Source organism: Oncorhynchus gorbuscha, linkage group LG02 (genome assembly GCF_021184085.1).
Source record: "Oncorhynchus gorbuscha isolate QuinsamMale2020 ecotype Even-year linkage group LG02, OgorEven_v1.0, whole genome shotgun sequence".
Lineage (NCBI taxonomy): Eukaryota > Metazoa > Chordata > Actinopteri > Salmoniformes > Salmonidae > Oncorhynchus > Oncorhynchus gorbuscha.
The window spans coordinates 82,130,562-82,150,250 of NC_060174.1; the positions used below are offsets into that span (position 1 = coordinate 82,130,562).

The window sequence follows — 19,689 nt, forward strand, 5'->3', positions numbered from 1 at the left end:
ACTTATTTTGTCAATAATATTTCTGCAACCATATCATACGGCAAAAAATAGCTTCTGGATATCAGGACAGCGATCACTCACCTTGGATAAGACAAAGATTTTTCTTCAACAAGCAGGAGGCACAGGACACTCTCCAAAAATCTGACAGGGCCAACATCCCTGTTATTTGCAAGAGGAAGAAACGCAGGTACAGGGGACACAGAGCGGGATGCCTAGTGAGGACCCGCAGAAGGCGAGTGGGAAAGCTGCCTTACCGTCAATATTACTTGCCGACATGCAATCATTGGACAATAAATTAGACGAGGTCCGATCACGAATATCCTACCAACGGGACATCAAAAACTGTAATATCCTATGTTTCACGAAATCGTGGCTGAATGACAACATGGATATTCAGATGGGGGGGGGTGGTCTGTGCATATTTGTAAACAACAGCTGGTGCACAAAATCTAAGGAGTCTCTAGATTTTGCTCACCAGAAGTAGAGTATATTGTGATAAATTGCAGGCCACACTACTTGCTTAGAGAGTTTTCAGCTATACTTTTCGTGGCTGTTTATTTACCAACACAGACAGATGCTGGCACTAAGAACACTCAGTCAGCTCTATAAGGAAATAAGCAAACCGGAAACCACTCACCCAGAGGTGGCACCCCTAGTGGCCGGAAACTTTAATGCAGGCAAACTTAAATCAGTTCTACCAAATTTCTATCAACATGTTAAATGTGCAACCAGAGGGAAAACAATTCTAAATCACCTGTACTCCACACACAGAGACGCGTACAAAGCTCTCCCTCGCCCTCTATTTGGTAAATCCGACCACAACTCTATCCTCCTGATTCCTGCTTACAAGCCAAAATGAAAGCAGGAAGCACCAGTGACTCGGTGTATAGAAAAGTGGTCAGATGAAGCAGATGTTAAACTACAGGACTGTTTTGCTTTCACAGACTGGAAGTACACCAGATCAGTCACTGGCTTTATCAATCAGTGCATCATGGACGTCGTCCCCACGGTGACTGTACGTACATACCCCAACCCAAAGCTGCCGCTTTCAAGGCGCGGGACTCTGACCCAGAGGCTTACAAGAAATCCTGCTATGCCCTGCGACGAACCATCAAACAGGCAAAGTGTCAATACAAGGCTAAGATTGAATCATACTACACCAGCTCCGATGCTTGTCTTATGTGGCAGGGCTTGCAAACTATTACAGACTACAAAGGGAAGCACAGCCGTGAGCTGCCCAGTGACACGAGCCTACCAGACGAGCTAAATCACTTCTATGCTCGCTTCGAGGCAAGCAACTCTGAGGCATGCATGAGAGCATCAGCTGTTCCGGATCACTGTGTGATCACGCTCTCCTTAGCCGACCTGAGTAAGACCTTTAAACAGGTCATGTGCTCCTGGCATGTGTGACCAACTGGAAGGTGTCTTCACTGACATTTTCAACATGTCTCTGATTTGAGTCTGTAATAGTAACATGTTTCAAGCAGACCACCATAGTCTCTGCCCAAGAACACAAAGGCAACCTGCCTAAATGACTACAGACCCGTAGCACTCACGTCCGTAGCCATGAAGTGCTTTGAAAGGCTGGTAATGGCTCACATTAACACCACTATCCCAGAAACCCTAGACCCACTCCAATTTGCATACCGCTCAAACAGATCCACAGATGATGCAATATCTACTGCATTCCACACTAGAGGTCGACCGATTAATCGGAATGGCCGATTAATTAGGGCCGATTTCAAGTTTTCACAACAATCGGAAATCTGTATTTTTGGACACCGATTTGGCCAATTTTTTACATTTTATTATTATTATTATTATTGACACCTTTATTTAACTAGGCAAGTCAGTTAAGAACACATTCTTATTTTCAATGAAGGCCTAGGAACGGTGGGTTAACTGCCTTGTTCAGGGGCAGAACGACAGATTTTTACCTTGTCAGCTTGGGGATTTGTTTTTGCAACCTTCTGGTTACTAGTCCAACGCTCTAACCACCTGCCTTACATTGCACTCCATGAGGAGCCTGCGTGGCATGCTGACTACCTGTTACGTGAGGGCAGCAAGAAGCCAAGGTAAGTTGTTAGCTAGCATTAAACTTATATTATAAAAAACAATCAATGTTAACATAATCACTAGTTAACTACACATGGTTAATATTACTAGTTTGTCTAGCGTGTCCTGCGTTGCATATAATCGATGCGGTGCCTGTTAATTTCTCATCGAATCACAGCCTACTTCGCAAACGGGTGATGATTTAACACTGTCATTGCACCAAACCTAACCATAAACATGAATGCCTTTCTTTAAAATCAATACACAAGTATATATTTTTAAACCTGCATATTTAGTTAATATTGCTTGCTAACATGAATTTCTTATAACTAGGGAAATTGTGTCACTTCTCTTGCGTTCCGTGCAAGCAGTCATGGTATATGCAGCAGTTTGGGCCTGACTGAGTCTGACTGAGCGACGGTAGGCAGCAGCAGGCTCGTAAGCATTCATTCAAACAGCACTTTTGTGCGTTTGCCAGCAGCTCTTCGCAATGCTTCAAGCATTGAGCTGTTTATGACTTCAAGCCTATCAACTGTGAGATTAGGTTGGTGTAACCGATGTGAAATGGCTAGCTAGTTAGCGGGGTGCGCGCTTATGGCTTTTCAATCGGTGACGTCACTCACTCTGAGACTTGGAGTAGTTGTTCCCCTTGCTCTCCAGGGGCCGCGGCTTTTGGGGAGCGATGGATAACGATGCTTCGAGGGTGGCTGTTGTCAATGTGTTCCTAGTTCGAGCCCAGGTAGGGGCGAGGAGAGGGATAGAAGCTATACTGTTACACTGGCAATACTATAGTGCCTATAAGAACATCCAATAGTCAAAGGTATATGAAATACATAGAGAGAAATAGTCCTATAATTCCTATAATAACTACAACATAAAACATCTTACCTTGGAATTTTGAAGACAAGGAACTGAAACGTTAGCTTTCTTACACATATATATTTCACTTTTGCTTTATTCTCCAACATTTGGTTTAAATAATGCAAAAACAAAATTGAACATGTTTCATTATTTATTTGAGGCTAAATTGATTTTATTGATGTATTATATTAAGTTAAAATAAAAGTGTTCATTCAGTATTGTCGTAATTGTCATTATTACAAATAAATAAATATAAATCTGCCGATTAATCGGTATCAGCTTTTTTTGATCCTCCAATAACTGGTATCGGTATCGGCGTTGAAAAATCATAATCGGTCGACCTCTAGTCCAAACACACCAAGACAACTGTGAAGAGGGCACGACAAAGCCTATTCCCCCAGGAAACTAAAAAGATTTGGCGTGTGTCCTGAGATCCTCAAAAGGTTCTACTGCTGCAACATCGAGAACTGGTTGCATCACTGCCTGGTACGGCAATTGCTCGACCTCCGACCGCAAGGTACTACAGAGGGTAGTGTGTACGGCCCAGTACATCACTGGGGCTAAGCTGCCTGCCATCCAGGACCTCTACACCAGGCGGTGTCAGAGGAAGGCCCTAAAAATTGTCAAACACCCCAGCCACTTCAGTCATAGACTGTTCTCTCTACTACCACTCTCTTTTGACTTGTTTTTATTTCTTTACCTACCTATTGTTCACTTAATACCTTTTTTGCACTATTGGTTAGAGCCTGTAAATAAGCATTTCACTGTAAGGTCTACACCTGTTGTATTCGGCGCATGTGACAAATAAACTTTGATTTGATTAGCACGCTGGAGAAGTGTGGTCTTCACAGATGAATCCTGGTTTCAAATTTACTGGGCAGATGGCAGACAGTGTGAATGGTGTCGTGTGTGCGAGTGGTTTGCTGATGTTAACATTGTGAACAGAGTGCCCCATGGTGGCGGTGGGGTTAATGTATGGGCAGGCATAAGCTATGGACAACAAACGCAATTGCATTTTATCGGTGGCAATTTGAATGCACAGAAATACCATTATGATGCCCACGGGTGCGTTCTCAGTCCCCTCCTCTGCTCCCTGTTCACCCAATACTGTGTTGCCACACATCTCCAACTCAGTCATCAAGTTTGCAGATGACACAACAATGGTAGGCCTGATTACCATCAACGACGAGACAGCCCACAGCAGTGTTTCCCAAACTCGGTCCCGGGGACCCCAAGGGGGGCACGTTATGTATAGCACTACACAGTTGATTCAAATCATAAACTCATCGTTAAGCTTTGATTGTTTGAATCAGCTGTGTAGTGCAAAGGCAAAAAACAAAACGTGCACCCCATGTGATCCCCAGGACTGGGTTTGGGAAACACTTGCCTACAAGGAGGAGGTGACGGCCCTTGCAGAGTGGTGCCAGGAAAATAACCTTTCCCTCAACGTCAAAAACAAAATGAAGGAGCTGATTGTGGACTTCAGGAGACAGCAGAAGGAGCACGCCCCCATCCACACGCAGTGGAGAAGGTGAAAATCTTCAAATTCTTCGGAGTGCACATTGCTGACAACCTGAAATGGTCCATCCACACAGAAAGTGTGGCGAAAAAGGCACAACAGTGCCTTTTCAACCTCAGGAGGCTTGGCCTCTAAAGCTCTCACAAACCCTCCAGGACATCTACAGCACACAGTGTCACAGGAAGGCCAAAAAGATAATCAAAGACCTCAGCCACCCAAGCCACAGCCTGTTCATCCCACTGCTATCTAGAAAGCGGAGACAGTATAGGTGTATCAAAGCTGGAACCGAGACACTGAAAAACAGTGTTTATCTCCAGGTCGTCAGACTATTAAATAGTCACCACTAGCCGGTCTCCGCTCAGTGCCCTGCCCTGAACTTTAGTCACTATTACAAGCCGGCTACCACCCGGTTACTCAACTCTGCACCTTAGACACTGCTGTCCTATGTACATTATCATTGAACACTGTTCACTTTAATAATGTTTAAATACTGTTTTATCCACTTCATATGTATATACTGTATTCTAGTCAAGGCTCATCCTATATATCTACTGTTGTACACATCTTTTATATTAATATATTGTCCATAATGTCTATACACACCATCATATACATATATATTTATATTCTGGACTTTGACACTGCTCGTTCTAGTATTTCTTTATTTCTTATTAAAAAAAATATTTCACCTTTATTTAACCAGGTAGGCTAGTTGAGAACAAGTTCTCATTTGCAACTGCGACCTGGCCAAGATAAAGCGTAGCAATTCGACACATACAACAACACAGAGTTACACATGGAATAAACAAAACATACAGTCAAATATACAGTAGAACAAAAGAAAACAAAAAGTCTATATACAGTGAGTGCAAATGAGGTAAGTTTAGGAAATAAATAGGCCATGGTGGCGAAGTAATTACAATATAGCAATTAAACATTGGAATGGTAGATCGGCAGAAGGTGAATGTGCAGGTAGAGATACTGGGGTGCAAAGGAGCAAAATAAATAAATAAATACCAGTATGGGGATGAGGTAGGTAGATAGATGGGCTGTTTACAGATAGGCTATGTACAGGTGCAGTGATCTGACAGCTGCTCTGACAGCTGGTGCTTAAAAGCTAGTGAGGGAGATGTGAGTCTCCAGCTTCAGAGATTTTTGCAGTTCGTTCCAGTCATGGGCAGCAGAGAACTGGAAGGAAAGGTGACCAAAGGAGGAATTGGCTTTGGGGGTGACCAGTGAGATATACCTGCTGGAGCGCGTGCTACGAGTGGGTGCTGCTATGGTGACCAGTGAGCTGAGATAAGGCCCTCTCTACCTAGCAGAGACTTGTAGATAACCTGTAGCCAGTGGGTTTGGCGACGAGTATGAAGCGAGGGCCAACCAACGAGAGCGTACAGGTCGCAATGGTGGGTAGTGTATGGGGCTTTGGTGACAAAAGTAGTTCCTTTCTTTAAATTCTTTGGATTTACGTGTATTGTTTTGTATTGTTAGATATTACTGCACTGTTGGAGCTAGGAACATAAGCATCTCTCTAAACCCACAATAACAAATGCATAATATGTGTACATGACCAATACGATTTGATTTAAAGAGGTAGACTAAAATACAGTAAAATTGCTTTTTCTATGTCTACAAATTAATAACCTCTCGGTCTTCTTGACAAACACTCCAGGACAGCCATTATATTAATCACCCCGACCCTCTTCTTTATGTTGACGAATCTACAAGAGCTCCTTTGTGTTTTTAGGCACTGTATGTATCTTTATGGGCCGCTCAAGGCTACCTAGTGTTTTCCCATGTATTGTAAAGTTGCTGTTCCACTGGATGTCATAAGGTGAATGCACCAATTTGTAAGTCGCTCTGGATAAGAGCGTCTGCTAAATGACTTAAATGTAAATGTAAATGTTATATTTTTCCTTTGTTTCATTAATCAACCACTGTTCTTTTGCAGGAGGGGGTGGAAACAGAAAAGGAAAAAGCAAGAAATGGAAACAGATGCTTCAGTTTCCCCACATCAGCCTGTGTGAGGAGCTCCGGGAAACTACAGGTACGTTTCCTCCTCTCCTCTCCTCTACTTGCTAGCCCATTGATAGTGTGGCAGACCAGGGGGTTTGGTTAAGGCGTTTACATAGATCAGACACGGACAGAGTATGATTAGCTCGGTTTCAAGGGTGTTTTATTAAATATTAAATAAAAAAGAATAGAACAGGTCTCCCCCATGAGACCCTCTCTGGGTTACCGTCTCCTGGGCTCCGGGTCTTCCTGTATCCTGTCGGGCACACAAACTCAACTCCCTCGGCTTAGCTCGGGTAACCTTATCTAACATGGAAGTCACCTCACTTCCCCTAGTCCTCTCCCTGTGTGCTGCCCTTCTGGCAGCTTTATGGGCCTCGCACAGCTGGTGAGCAAGCCGCCCTTGATTACTCACCAGCTCCCAATCAGCCCCAATTAGTCCTGTCCGGAGAGCCCGGCGAGACCTGGCACGTCCAGCAGATGGAGCCTATAGCCGGCTATTGTATCCTGCCAGTCCCAGGAAGGACTTGACCTGTGTCTTGGTACGTGGAACGGGCCAGTCACGCACCGCATGAACCTCCTGGGGCTTGACGTCCCCCCGTCCGATCAAATACCCCAGGTACTCCACCTCCTCGAACCCGAGCTTGCATTTCTTGGGGTTTGCGGTCAACCCGGCTTGTCTGAGCGCTTCCAGCAAGGCCTGGAGGTGCTTCAGGTGCTCTTCTCAACCTTGGCTGTGGATGATGATATGCCGCTGCGTACTGCTGGTGGGGTCGAAGCACTCTGTTCATCAGCCGTTGGAATGTGGGCCAGGCTCCGTGGAGACCGAACGGAGCACCCGGTACTGATACAACCGTCTGGTGTCGAAAACGCCATCTTTTCCCGGGAGGAGGCTGCCAACGGTGCCTGCCAATAATCTTTGGTCAGGTCAAGGGTGCTGATGTACCGGGCCTTTCCCAATCGGTCGATGAGCTCGTCCACCTTCGGCATGGGATATGCGTCGAACAAGCTGATGTCGTTCACCCCCCAGAAATCGTTGCAGAAGCGGAGGCTACAATCCGGTTTGGGCACCAACACGATGGGGCTGCACCATGCACTGTGGGACCCTTCCACGACCCCCATCCTCAGCATAGCCTCCACTTCCTGTTTCACGGCCTCCTTCAGGCCTCCGGAATCCGATATGGCCTCTTTCATACTGTTTCCCCGGGCCGGGTATGAATGTGTTGTTCAATGAGGGTCGGCCCGGGTTCTCGGAGAAAACCGCCGTGTTCCAATCGACGAGCTCCCTGAGCTCTTGCTTCTGGGCCGGTTCGAGGTCCTCATTTCGCGGGACCTCCACTGGTACCGTTGGCGTCCTGGGTCCCGATCATAACACGGCCAAGGCTGTCCTCTCGTGCCACTTCTTCAACAGGTTCACGTGGTAAATCTGTTGGGGTTTCCGCCTCCCCGGTTGCCGTACGCGGTAATTTCCCAGCTTCTTGATCATCTAGTATGGTCCGTGCCATGTTGCCAGGAACTTACTTTCGGCCGTGGGGATCAAGACCAACACCCTTGTAGACCTGGGCTTGGGCACGCTGGGCCTTCTCCATATGTTCCCTCACGACTGGCCATATGGCTGTCATCCACTCCCGCATCATCTCCATGTGCTCTACCACGCTGCATAAGGGGGTCGGTTGGACTTCCCACACCTCCTTGGCGAGGTCCAGTAGGCCGCGTGGCCTCCTCCCATAGAGGAGTTTGAACGGGGAAAACCCAGTGGAGGATTGGGGTACTTCTCGGATTGAGAACATTAGGTGGGGTAGTAGCTGGTCCCAGTTCTTCCCGTCCTGCTCTATGACCTTCCGCAGCATCTGTTTGAGCATTTTATTAAAGTGCTCGACAAACCCATCCATCTGCGGGTGAAAAACGGAGGTCCGGATCTGCTTGATCTGCAGGAGGGCACACAACTCTTTCATGAGGCGGGACATAAACTCCGTACCTTGATTTGTCAGGATCTCGTTCGGGATGCCCACCCGGCTAAAGAGGTTGAACAGCTCCCGGGCTATTCCCTTGAACACCGCCGCCCATAGGGAAATGCCTCGGGATACCGGGTGGCATAGTCCACTATTACCAAGATATACCTGTGTCACCTTACTTCCCCTAGTCATCTCCCTGTGTGCTGCCCTTCTGGTAGTTTATGGGCCTCGCACAGCTGGTGAGCAAGCCTCCCTTGATTACTCACCAGCTCCCAATCAGCCCCAATTAGTCCTGTCCGGAGAGCCCGTCGAGACCTGGCACATCCAGCAGATGGAGCCACCGCCTCGTGATGTATACTCCATCTGTTACCAGGCCTCGACGAGTCTCCCCCTGGTGGCTGACCTGCTGTACGCCACAATAGATATACTGAACAAAACTATAAACGCAACATGCAACGATTTTACTGAGTTAGAGTTCATATAAGGAAATCAGTCAATTTAAATAAATTCATTAGGCCCTAATCTATGGATTTCACATGACTGGGAATACAGATATGCATCTTAAAAAAGGTAGGGTATGGATCAGAAAACTGGTCAGTATCTGGTGTGACCACCATTTGCCTCATGCAGCGCAACACATCTCCTTCACATAGAGTTGATCAGGCTGTTGATTGTGACATGTGGAATGTTGTCACACTCTTCAATGGCTGTGCGAAGTTGCTGGGTATTGGCAGGAACTGGAACACGCTGTCATACACACCAATCAAGAGCATCCCAAACTTGCTTAATGGGTGACATGTCTGGTGAGTGTGCAGGCCATGGAAGAACTGCAACATTTTCAGCTTCTAGACATTGTGTACAAATCCTTGTGACATGGGGCTGTGCATTATCATGCTAAAACAATGGTGGAGGATGAAAGACACACCAGTGGGCCTCAGGATCTCATCACGGTATCTCTGTGCATACAAATTGCCATCGATAAATTGCTATTTTGTTCCTTGTCCGTAGCTTATGCCTGCCCATACCATAACCCCGCCACCACCATGGGACTCACTGTTCACAGCATTGACATCAGCAAACCACTCGCCCAAACAATGCCATAAACGTGGTCTGCGGTTGTGAGGCCTGTTGAACATTCAGCCAAGTTCTCTAAAAAGACGTTGGAAGTAGCTTATGGTAAAGAAATGCAACAGCTCTGGTGGACATTCCTGCAGTCAGCATGCAACTGAAATGACTGCAACACTTAACAAAGAGCTGCACTTAGTTTTAGAATGGGTGGCAAGGAATAAGTTAGTCCTAAATGTTTCAAAAACTGAACGCATTGGTATTTGGGACAAATAATTCACTAAACCTAAACTAAATCTTGTAATGAATGTGGAAATTGAGCAAGTTGAGGTGACTAAACTGTAACCCTGTTACTCCAAACTGTCATGGTCAAAACATATTGATTTAACAGTAGCTAAGATGGGGAGAAGTATGTCCATAGTAAAGCGCTGCTCTGCCTTCTTAACAACACTATCAACAAGCCAGGTCCTACAGGCCCTTTTGTATTATTTTGCATTATAGATGTGGACTTCCTGACGGGCTGCCTCCAGGTGGTAAGGGTAGGGAACAATACATCCGCTACACTGATCCTTAACATAGGGGCCCCTCAGGGGTGCGTGCTCAGTCCCCTCCTATACTCCCTGTTCACATGACTGCATGACCAGGCACGACTCCAACACCATCAAGTTTGCTAATCACACAACAGTGGTAGACCTGATCACCGACAACGATGAGACAGTCTATAGGGAGGAGGTCAGAGACCTGGTCGTGTGGTCCCAGGACAACAACCTCTCCTTCAATGTGATCAAGACAAAGGAGATGATTGTGGACTACAGGAAAAGAAGGACCGAGCACTCCCCCATTCTCAGCAACAGGGCTGTAGTGGAACAGGTTGAGAGCTTCAAGTTCCTTGGTGTCCACATCACCAACAAACTATCATGTTCCGAACACACTAAGACAGCAGTGAAGAGAGCACGACAAAGTCTATTCCCCCTCAGGAGACTGAATTGATTTGGCATGGGTCCTCAGATCCTCAAAAGGTTCTACAGCTGCACCATCGAGAGCATCAGCTAATCAAAGGGCTACCCAGATCCCTCTTTTTTACGCTGCTGCTACTCTGTTTATAATCTATGCATAGTCACTTTAACTCTACCTACATGTTTTTTTTTTTTTTTATTTCACCTTTATTTAACCAGGTAGGCAAGTTGAGAACAAGTTGTCATTTACAATTGCGACCTGGCCAAGATAAAGCAAAGCAGTTCGACAGATACAACGACACAGAGTTACACATGGAGTAAAACAAACATACAGTCAATAATACAGTATAAACAAGTCTATATACAATGTGAGCAAATCAGGTGAGAAGGGAGGTAAAGGCAAAAAAAGGCCATGGTGGCAAAGTAAATACAATATAGCAAGTAAAACACTGGAATGGTAGTTTTGCAATGGAAGAATGTGCAAAGTAGAAATAAAAATAATGGGGTGCAAAGGAGCAAAATAAATTAATTAATTAAATACAGTTGGGAAAGAGGTAGTTGTTTGGGCTAAATTATAGGTGGGCTATGTACAGGTGCAGTAATCTGTAAGATGCTCTGACAGTTGGTGCTTAAAGCTAAGTGTTAAGTGTTTCCAGTTTCAGAGATTTTTGTAGTTCGTTCCAGTCATTGGCAGCAGAGAACTGGAAGGAGAGGCGGCCAAAGAAAGAATTGGTTTTGGGGGTGACTAGAGAGATATACCTGCTGGAGCGTGTGCTACAGGTGGGAGATGCTATGGTGACCAGCGAGCTGAGATAAGGGGGGGACTTTACCTAGCAGGGTCTTGTAGATGACATGGAGCCAGTGGGTTTGGCGACGAGTATGAAGCGAGGGCCAGCCAACGAGAGCGTACAGGTCGCAATGGTGGGTAGTATATGGGGCTTTGGTGACAAAACGGATTGCACTGTGATAGACTGCATCCAATTTGTTGAGTAGGGTATTGGAGGCTATTTTGCAAATGACATCGCCAAAGTCGAGGATTGGTAGGATGATCAGTTTTACAAGGGTATGTTTGGCAGCATGAGTGAAGGATGCTTTGTTGCGAAATAGGAAGCCAATTCTAGATTTAACTTTGGATTGGAGATGTTTGATATGGGTCTGGAAGGAGAGTTTACAGTCTAACCAGACACCTAAGTATTTGTAGTTGTCCACGTATTCTAAGTCAGAGCCGTCCAGAGTAGTGATGTTGGACAGGCGGGTAGGTGCAGGTAGCGATCGGTTGAAGAGCATGCATTTAGTTTTACTTGTATTTAAGAGCAATTGGAGGCCACGGAAGGAGAGTTGTATGGCATTGAAGCTTGCCTGGAGGGTTGTTAACACAGTGTCCAAAGAAGGGCCGGAAGTATACAGAATGGTGTCGTCTGCGTAGAGGTGGATCAGGGACTCACCAGCAGCAAGAGCGACCTCATTGATGTATACAGAGAAGAGAGTCGGTCCAAGAATTGAACCCTGTGGCACCCCCATAGAGACTGCCAGAGGTCCGGACAGCAGACCCTCCGATTTGACACACTGAACTCTATCAGAGAAGTAGTTGGTGAACCAGGCGAGACAATCATTTGAGAAACCAAGGCTGTCGAGTCTGCCGATGAGGATGTGGTGGTTGACAGAATCGAAAGCCTTGGCCAGATCAATGAATACGGCTGCAAAGTAATGTTTCTTATCGATGGCGGTTAAGATATCGTTTAGGACCTTGAGCGTGGCTGAGGTGCACCCATGACCAGCTCTGAAACCAGATTGCATAGCAGAGAAGGTATGGAGAGATTCGAAATGGTCGGTAATCTGTTTGTTGACTTGGCTTTCGAAGACCTTAGAAAGGCATGGTAGGATAGATATAGGTCTGTAGCAGTTTGGGTCAAGAGTGTCCCCCCCTTTGAAGAGGGGGATGACCGCAGCTGCTTTCCAATCTTTGGGAATCTCAGACGACACGAAAGAGAGGTTGAACAGGCTAGTAATAGGGGTGGCAACAATTTCGGCAGATAATTTTAGAAAGAAAGGGTCCAAATTGTCTAGCCCGGCTGATTTGTAGGGGTCCAGATTTTTCAGCTCTTTCAGAACATCAGCTGAATGGATTTGGGAGAAGGAGAAATGGGGAAGGCTTGGGCGAGTTGCTGTTGGGGGTGCAGTGCTGTTGACCGGGGTAGGAGTAGCCAGGTGGAAAGCATGGCCAGCCGTAGAAAAATGCTTATTGAAATTCTCAATTATGGTGGATTTATCAGTGGTGACAGTGTTTCCTATCTTCAGTGCAGTGGGCAGCTGGGAGGAGGTGTTCTTATTCTCCATGGACTTTACAGTGTCCCAGAACTTTTTTGAGTTAGTGTTGCAGGAAGCAAATTTCTGCTTGAAAAAGCTAGCCTTGGCTAGCTTGTACATATTACCTCAATTATCTCGACTAACCGGTACCCCTGCACATTGACTCTGTACCGGTACCCCCTTTATATAGCCTCGCTTGTTACTTTTATTTTCTAGTTTTTACTTATCTTTTTTTTTCTTAAATTCTTAAAGCATTGTTGGTTAATTAAGGGCTTGTAAGTAAGCATTTCACTGTAAGGTAAATACACACCTGTTGTGTTCTGTGCATGTGACAAATAAGATTTGATTTTGAATGATGTACTGTTTTATCTTTTGTTTTATGTGTGATGTAAGTGCCTTAATGTGTTTGGACTTCAGGAAGAGTAGCTGCTGCCTTGGCAACAGCTAATGGGGACCCCTAATAAATACAAATACAAACTTGCACGCTCGCTCAACTTGAGACAACTGTTGCATTGTGTTGTGTGACAACACTGAACATTTTAGAGTGGCCTTTTTATTATTTTATTGTCCCAAGCACAAGGTCCACCTGTGTAATGACCGTGCTGTTTAATCAGCTTCTTGATATGCCACACCTGTCAGGTGGATGGAATATATTGTCAATGGTGAAATGCTTGCTAACAGGGATGTAAACAAATTAATGCACAACTTTTTTTCGTGTTTGGAAAATTTCCGGGATCTTTTATTTCAGCTCATGAAACATGGGATCAACACTTTACATGTTGCGTTTTATTTTTGTTCAGTGTAAATTCATAGTAAAAGTCCCAAACACAAGAGGGAAAAGCTGCACTCCACAATCAAATACAGTTTCTTCAGAAAGTATTCACACATTTTGTTGTGCTATAGCCTGAATTTAAAATGGATTGTGACGGCAAGCCTAGATAAATTCAGGAGTAAAAACAACTCACATAATAAGTTGCATGGACTCTGTGTGCAATAGTGTTTAGCATGATTTTTGAATGACTACTTCATCTCTGTACCCCACACATACAGATAATTGTAAGGTCCCTCAGTCGGGCAGTGAATTTAAAACACAGATTCAACAACAAAGACCATAGAGGTTTTCTAGAAGGGCCCCTATTGGTATATACAGTGGGGAGAACAAGTATTTGATACACTGCCAATTTTGCAGGTTTTACTACTTACAAAGCATGTAGAGGTCTGTAATTTTTATCAGTTATACTTCAACTGTGAGAGACGGAATCTAAAACAAAAATCCAGAAAATCAGATTGTATGATTTTAAGTGATGAATTTGCATTTTATTGCATGACATAAGTATTTGATACATCAGAAAAGCAGAACTTAATATAATATTTGGTACAGAAACCTTTGTTTGCAATTACAGAGATCATACATTTCCTGTAGTTCTTGACCAGGTTTGCACACACTGCAGCAGGGATTTTGGCCCTCACATACAGACCTTCTCCAGATCATTCAGGTTTTGGGGCTGTCTCTGGGCAATACGGACTTTAGCTCCCTCTAAAGATTTTCTATTGAGTTCAGGTCTGGAGACTGACTAGGCCACTCCAGGACCTTGAGATGCTTCTTACGGAGCCACCTGGCTGTGTGCTTCGGGTCGTTGTCATGCTGGAAGACCCAGGGGGACCTTGTGTGCGCTGCAGGATTTTAATCCATGACGGCGTAGTGTGTTACTAATGGTTTTCTTTGAGACTGTGGTCCCAGCTCTCTTCAAGTCATTGACCAGGTCCTGCCGTGTAGTTCTGGGTTGATCCCTCACCTTCCTCATGATCATTGATGCCCCACGAGGTGAGATCTTGCATGGAGCCCCAGACCGAGGGTGATTGACCGTCATCTTGAACTTCTTCCATTTTCTAATAATTGCGCCAACAGTTGTTGCCTTCTCACCAAGATGCTTGCCTATTGTCCTGTAGCCCATCCCAGCCTTGTGCAGGTCTACAATTTACCCAGATGTCCTTACACAGCTCTCTGGTCTTGGCCATTGTGGAGAGGTTGGAGTCTGTTTGAGTGTGTGGACAGGTGTCTTTTATACAGGTAACGAGTTCAAACAGGTGCAGTTAATACAGGTAATGAGTGGAGAACAGGCTTCTTTTCTTTTTTACCCCTTTTTCTCCCCAATTTCGTGGTATTCAATTGTTTTAGTAGCTACTATTTTGTCTCATCGCTACAACTCCCATACGGGCTCGGGAGAGACGAAGTTTGAAAGTCCTCCGATACACAACCCAACCAAGCCGCACTGCTTCCTAACACAGCGCGCATCCAACCCGGAAGCCAAGGCCATCTGTACACTGGAGTTGCTTACCAAGAAGACAGATAATGTTCCCAAGTGGCCGAGTTACAGTTTTGACTTAAATCTGCTTGAAAATCTATGGCAAAACTTGAAAATGGTTGGCTAGCAATGATCACTATTGGTAGATGGGTAAAAAAAAATGAATATCCCTTTGAGCATGGTGAAGTTATTAATTACACTTTGGATGGCATATCAATACACCCAGTCACTATAAAGATACAGGAATTCTTCCAAACTCAGTTGATAGAGAGGAAGCAAACCATGATGCCAATGGTGACTTTAAAACAGTTACAGAGTTTAATGGCTGTGACAAGAGAAAACTGAGGATGGATCAACATCATTGTAGTTACTCCATAATATTAACCTAATTGACAGAGTGAAAAGAAGGAAGTCTGTACAGAATACAAATATTCCAAGGGGTCAAGGGGTATGAATACTTGATGAAGGCACTGTAAGAGGTGGAAAAGAGGCTGAGATTGAAGTTTGTCCACTGTAGATCTGAGAAGGGGGATACTTAGTCAGTTGCACAACTGACTGCATTCAACCCAAAACGTTTCTTCCGCCTTTAACCCAACTCCTCAGAGAGGTGAGGGGGAATCAGAGAGGTGAGGGGGAATCAGAGAGGTGAGGGGGGAATCAGAGAGGTGAGGGGGAATCAGAGAGGTGAGGTGAATCAGAGGGGGAATCAGAGAGGGGGAATCAGAGAGGTGAGGGGGAATCAGAGAGGTGGGGGGAATCAGAGAGGTGAGGGGGGGGAATCAGAGAGGTGAGGGGGAATCAGAGAGGTGAGGGGTGAGGGGAATCAGAGAGGTGAGGGGGAATCAGAGAGAGGGGGAATGAGGGGGAATCAGAGAGGTGAGTGGGGAATCAGAGAGAGGTGAGGGGAATCAGAGAGGTGAGGGGGAATCAGGGGAAATCAGAGAGGTGAGGGGGAATCAGAGAGGTGAGGGGAATCAGGGGGGGGGAATCAGAGAGGGGGGAACTGAGGGGGGGGAATCAGAAGGGGGAATCAGAGAGGGGGGGAATCAGAGAGAGGGGAATCAGAATCAGAGAGGTGAGGGGGAATCAGAGAGGTGAGGGGGAATCAGAGAGGTGAGGGGGAATCAGAGAGGTGAGGGGGAATCAGAGAGGTGAGTGGGGAATCAGAGAGGTGAGGGGGGGAATCAGAGAGGTGAGGGGAAATGAGGGGGAATCAGAGAGGTGAGTGGAGAGGTGGGGGGGAATCAGAGAGGTGAGTGGGGAATCAGAGAGGTGAGGGGGAATCAGAGAGGTGAGGGGGAATCAGAGAGGGAGGGGGAATCAGAGAGGTGAGGGGGAATCAGAGAGGTGAGGGGGAAATCAGAGAGGTGAGGGGGAATCAGAGAGGTGAGGGGGAATCAGAGAGGTGAATCAGGGGGAATCAGAGAGGGGGGGGAATGAGAGGGGGGGAATCAGAGAGGAGGGGGAATGAGGGGGGAATCAGAGAGGTGAGTGAGTGGGGAATCAGAGAGGTGAGGGGGAATCAGAGAGGTGAGGGGGGAATCAGAGAGGGGGAATCAGATGAGGGGGAATCAGAGGGTGAATCAGAGAGGTCAGAGGGGGAATCAGAGAGGTGAGTCAGAGGGAGGGGGAATCAGAGAGGTGAGGGGGAATCAGGGGAATGGGGAGAGAGGTGAGGGGGAATCAGAGAGGTGAGGGGGAATCAGAGAGATGAGGGGAGTGGGGAATCAGAGAGGTGAGTGGGGAATCAGAGAGGGGGGAATCAGAAATCAGAGAGGTGAGGGGGAATGAGGGGGAATCAGAGAGGTGAGGGGGAATCAGAGATCAGAGAGGTGAGTGGGAGAGGGGGAATCAGAGAGGTGAGTGGGGAATCAGAGAGGTGAGGGGGAATCAGAGAGGAGGGGGAATCAGAGAGGGGGGGGAATCAGAGAGGTGAGGGGGAGGTGAGTGGGGAATCTGCCATAATCAACGTCATCAGCGCCAGAGAGGTGAGGGGGGAATCAGAGAGGTGAGGGGGGCTGCCATAATCAACGTCATCAGCGCCCAGGGAGCAGCAGTAGTTGTTGGGAGTTAACTGCCTTGCCCAGGTGCAGGATGGCAGATTTTTCCAGTTTGCCAGCACAGGGATTTAGTTACTGACCCTTAACCGCTAGGCTACCTGCCGCCCAGACACTGGGTCTGACATAAGTCAAATTGGGGTTGGTGATGGCGGACTGTGTTATGTTATGAAGTAGTCTGATGGCACGTGGCCATACAGTGCTTTCAACGGTGGAGGAAATCCCCACCTCATCCCCTCAAGACAAGAAGCATACTGTATGTATAATTTAGTACAGTTGGAATGCAGGCCTGTATAATATGCGTCAGTTATCGTATTATCTAATCAGGAGTCATTATTCAATCATCCCATTATTTAGTTAGGAAGTACATTAGTTATTGGCTATTTTGTGCACAAAGAAACATACAGTATATTGGCGTTGTGTTTATGGCGATTGACAATCTTATATTTGTGGCTGGTGCTGCTGGTGGTGGTCAGGAGTTGTTGAACATGGATTCACACCAACACAGATCAGCTAACTGCACAGTATTTTGTAATCATGGGGCTTGCATTGTATCCTGCGGAACACGTGAATGATGAAGATAGGCTGCTGTGGTAACTTTTGTTTTTCTCTTTTCCAATAGTTTAGAGGCATTGTCGGCAGCTTCTCTAAAGCCGCACAGAGAGGGTTTATAAATCCCTCTCATCCATCGCTCTTTCAGATGGATGATTATGAAGTGAATCCTGTTTAACTTGTAAATGCTTAGTGCATTTTATCATTGACTACAGCCATGAAGCAGTGGCAGACATAATGTAACCATGCTTCAATTTTACCACAGAGGAAGCTGGGCAGAAAGAGGAAGATGACTCACATGTTTGTTTTAATTCACTCTGCCGTTCAAAAAGAAAATGGCGGCAAATGTTTATAGGTCACTGGTTTGGAACACAAAGTAGACACAGAACACACACAGTTTTGCTGTGAGATCTCACTAACGATAATTGACATGTCTTACAATATGTAAATGGTAGAGAAAAAAAGTGTTGCACAGTTGAGTGTTTGTTCTGCAGCAGTTCTAAGAGATTGTGTTTTGTATGAAACTAATGCAGTCTAAATCAAAGTAACACAATTAAATATAAGTGGAAGCTCAAAGCCCAAACTTTCGGATGAGATGGCTGTTTTCAAGGCTGTCGTTACAGTATTTAGCCTACACCCAGTCTGGGACATTTTTACAACACCAGATTGACACTATTGACTCATTGCCCCTAGTTTGACATAGTGAGATTTTGCAAACATTGGGATTGTGGCTCCTCCTCTCCTCTTCCTAGTTCTTACCTATTTTGTTCATAAGAGTAGAACAATTGTATGGATTTGAGCCCAATTTCTGAATATAGGCTACTTTCTTCCATTGGTCAGGGTCAAACAGTAGGTCGGGAGGTAGTGGTGAACAAAGAAAGAAAACCAATATTAAGGTTACAGGAAGTCATATGATTTCCTCATTATTGTAATTTATCTCCATAAGGCAGGATATTAGGTTGAGATGCATATCACTAGGCTGAGGCTCCTGGCCAAGGGCTTTCTGGGTTATGACTCCAGCTCCTATTGTGGCCTTCCATACATACAATAGACACATTGATTGTTCTCAAGTCTTAAAAAATATATATTGTCACCCTGATGCCATGAACAATCATTATTGTTATGTATTTTTTTTTGCTGGGCTTTCAAGCCACAGCAGCTAGATCTACAGGGCCAAGCTGGCTTCGAGGCCTACATCTCAACGCTGTCAGACAGTTTTGCCATGCTGTGCTGAATTGTGGGAATGGTGGTGGTAGAAAACATGCGGGTGAAGTAGTCTTGACTCTGTAGTGGTGTATTGTTCACTTACGCTCTTTTTACTCCTGAACGTATTTAGGCTTCCCATAACAAAGGGGTTGAACACTTATCGACTCAAAACATTTCAGCTTTTCATTTAGAATAAATTGGTAAGAAAATAAGTAATCTACATAATTCCACTTTGACATTGTGGGGTATAGTGTGTAGGCCAGTAACACAAAATCTCAATTTAATCCATGTAAAATTCAGGCTGTACATACAGTACATCATAGGGCATAACTACAGGCCTGAGTGGATGACATGTGGATTTCTCTCATTGTTCCCTGGTGTTTACCCTCACCAGATGCTGTCTGATACACAGCCACAGAGAGAGAGCCACCTCCCCCTGAGATTGTGCGGGATAAACACAGACAGGCGGCCGATTACCAACTCATAGCTTTTCTTCTGCATGCAGTTTCCACAGAGTGTCGAGAAAGAGAGCGAGAGAGGGGCTCAGGAAACCCTCAACTTCCATGTTTACCGGCGAGGTTTGACAGAGAAAAAGAGTCTGATGCCCTCAGGAGAAAACACGCACACCTCCAGTTTACTTTTGTGTCCTTCCACTCTCCCAGGAAACTAACGTCACTTTACCACCCAACGGGGCAGAGAGACACGAGAGACACGGACTGAAATTACGTTTCTCATTTCCGCTCCTCTTCCTAATAAGGGACCCATGGGTGGCATGGAGTAGCCATCCAATCTTCCGGCAGTCAATAAAGCTTTGTGCACTCTCTGTAGCTGTTAATG

At 45.7% G+C, this 19,689-nt stretch overlaps 1 protein-coding gene across 1 annotated transcript in view; it reads left to right on the top strand.

Moving 5' to 3' along the window:
• LOC124010947 (G protein-coupled receptor kinase 6-like) overlaps nucleotides 1-19,689 on the top strand; it is a 56,022-nt gene that overhangs the window by 6,413 nt on the left and 29,920 nt on the right. The window contains exon 2 of the mRNA XM_046323783.1: nucleotides 6,387-6,482. Coding sequence (XP_046179739.1) covers nucleotides 6,387-6,482 — 96 coding nt within the window. The remainder of the gene's footprint in view (nucleotides 1-6,386; nucleotides 6,483-19,689) is intronic.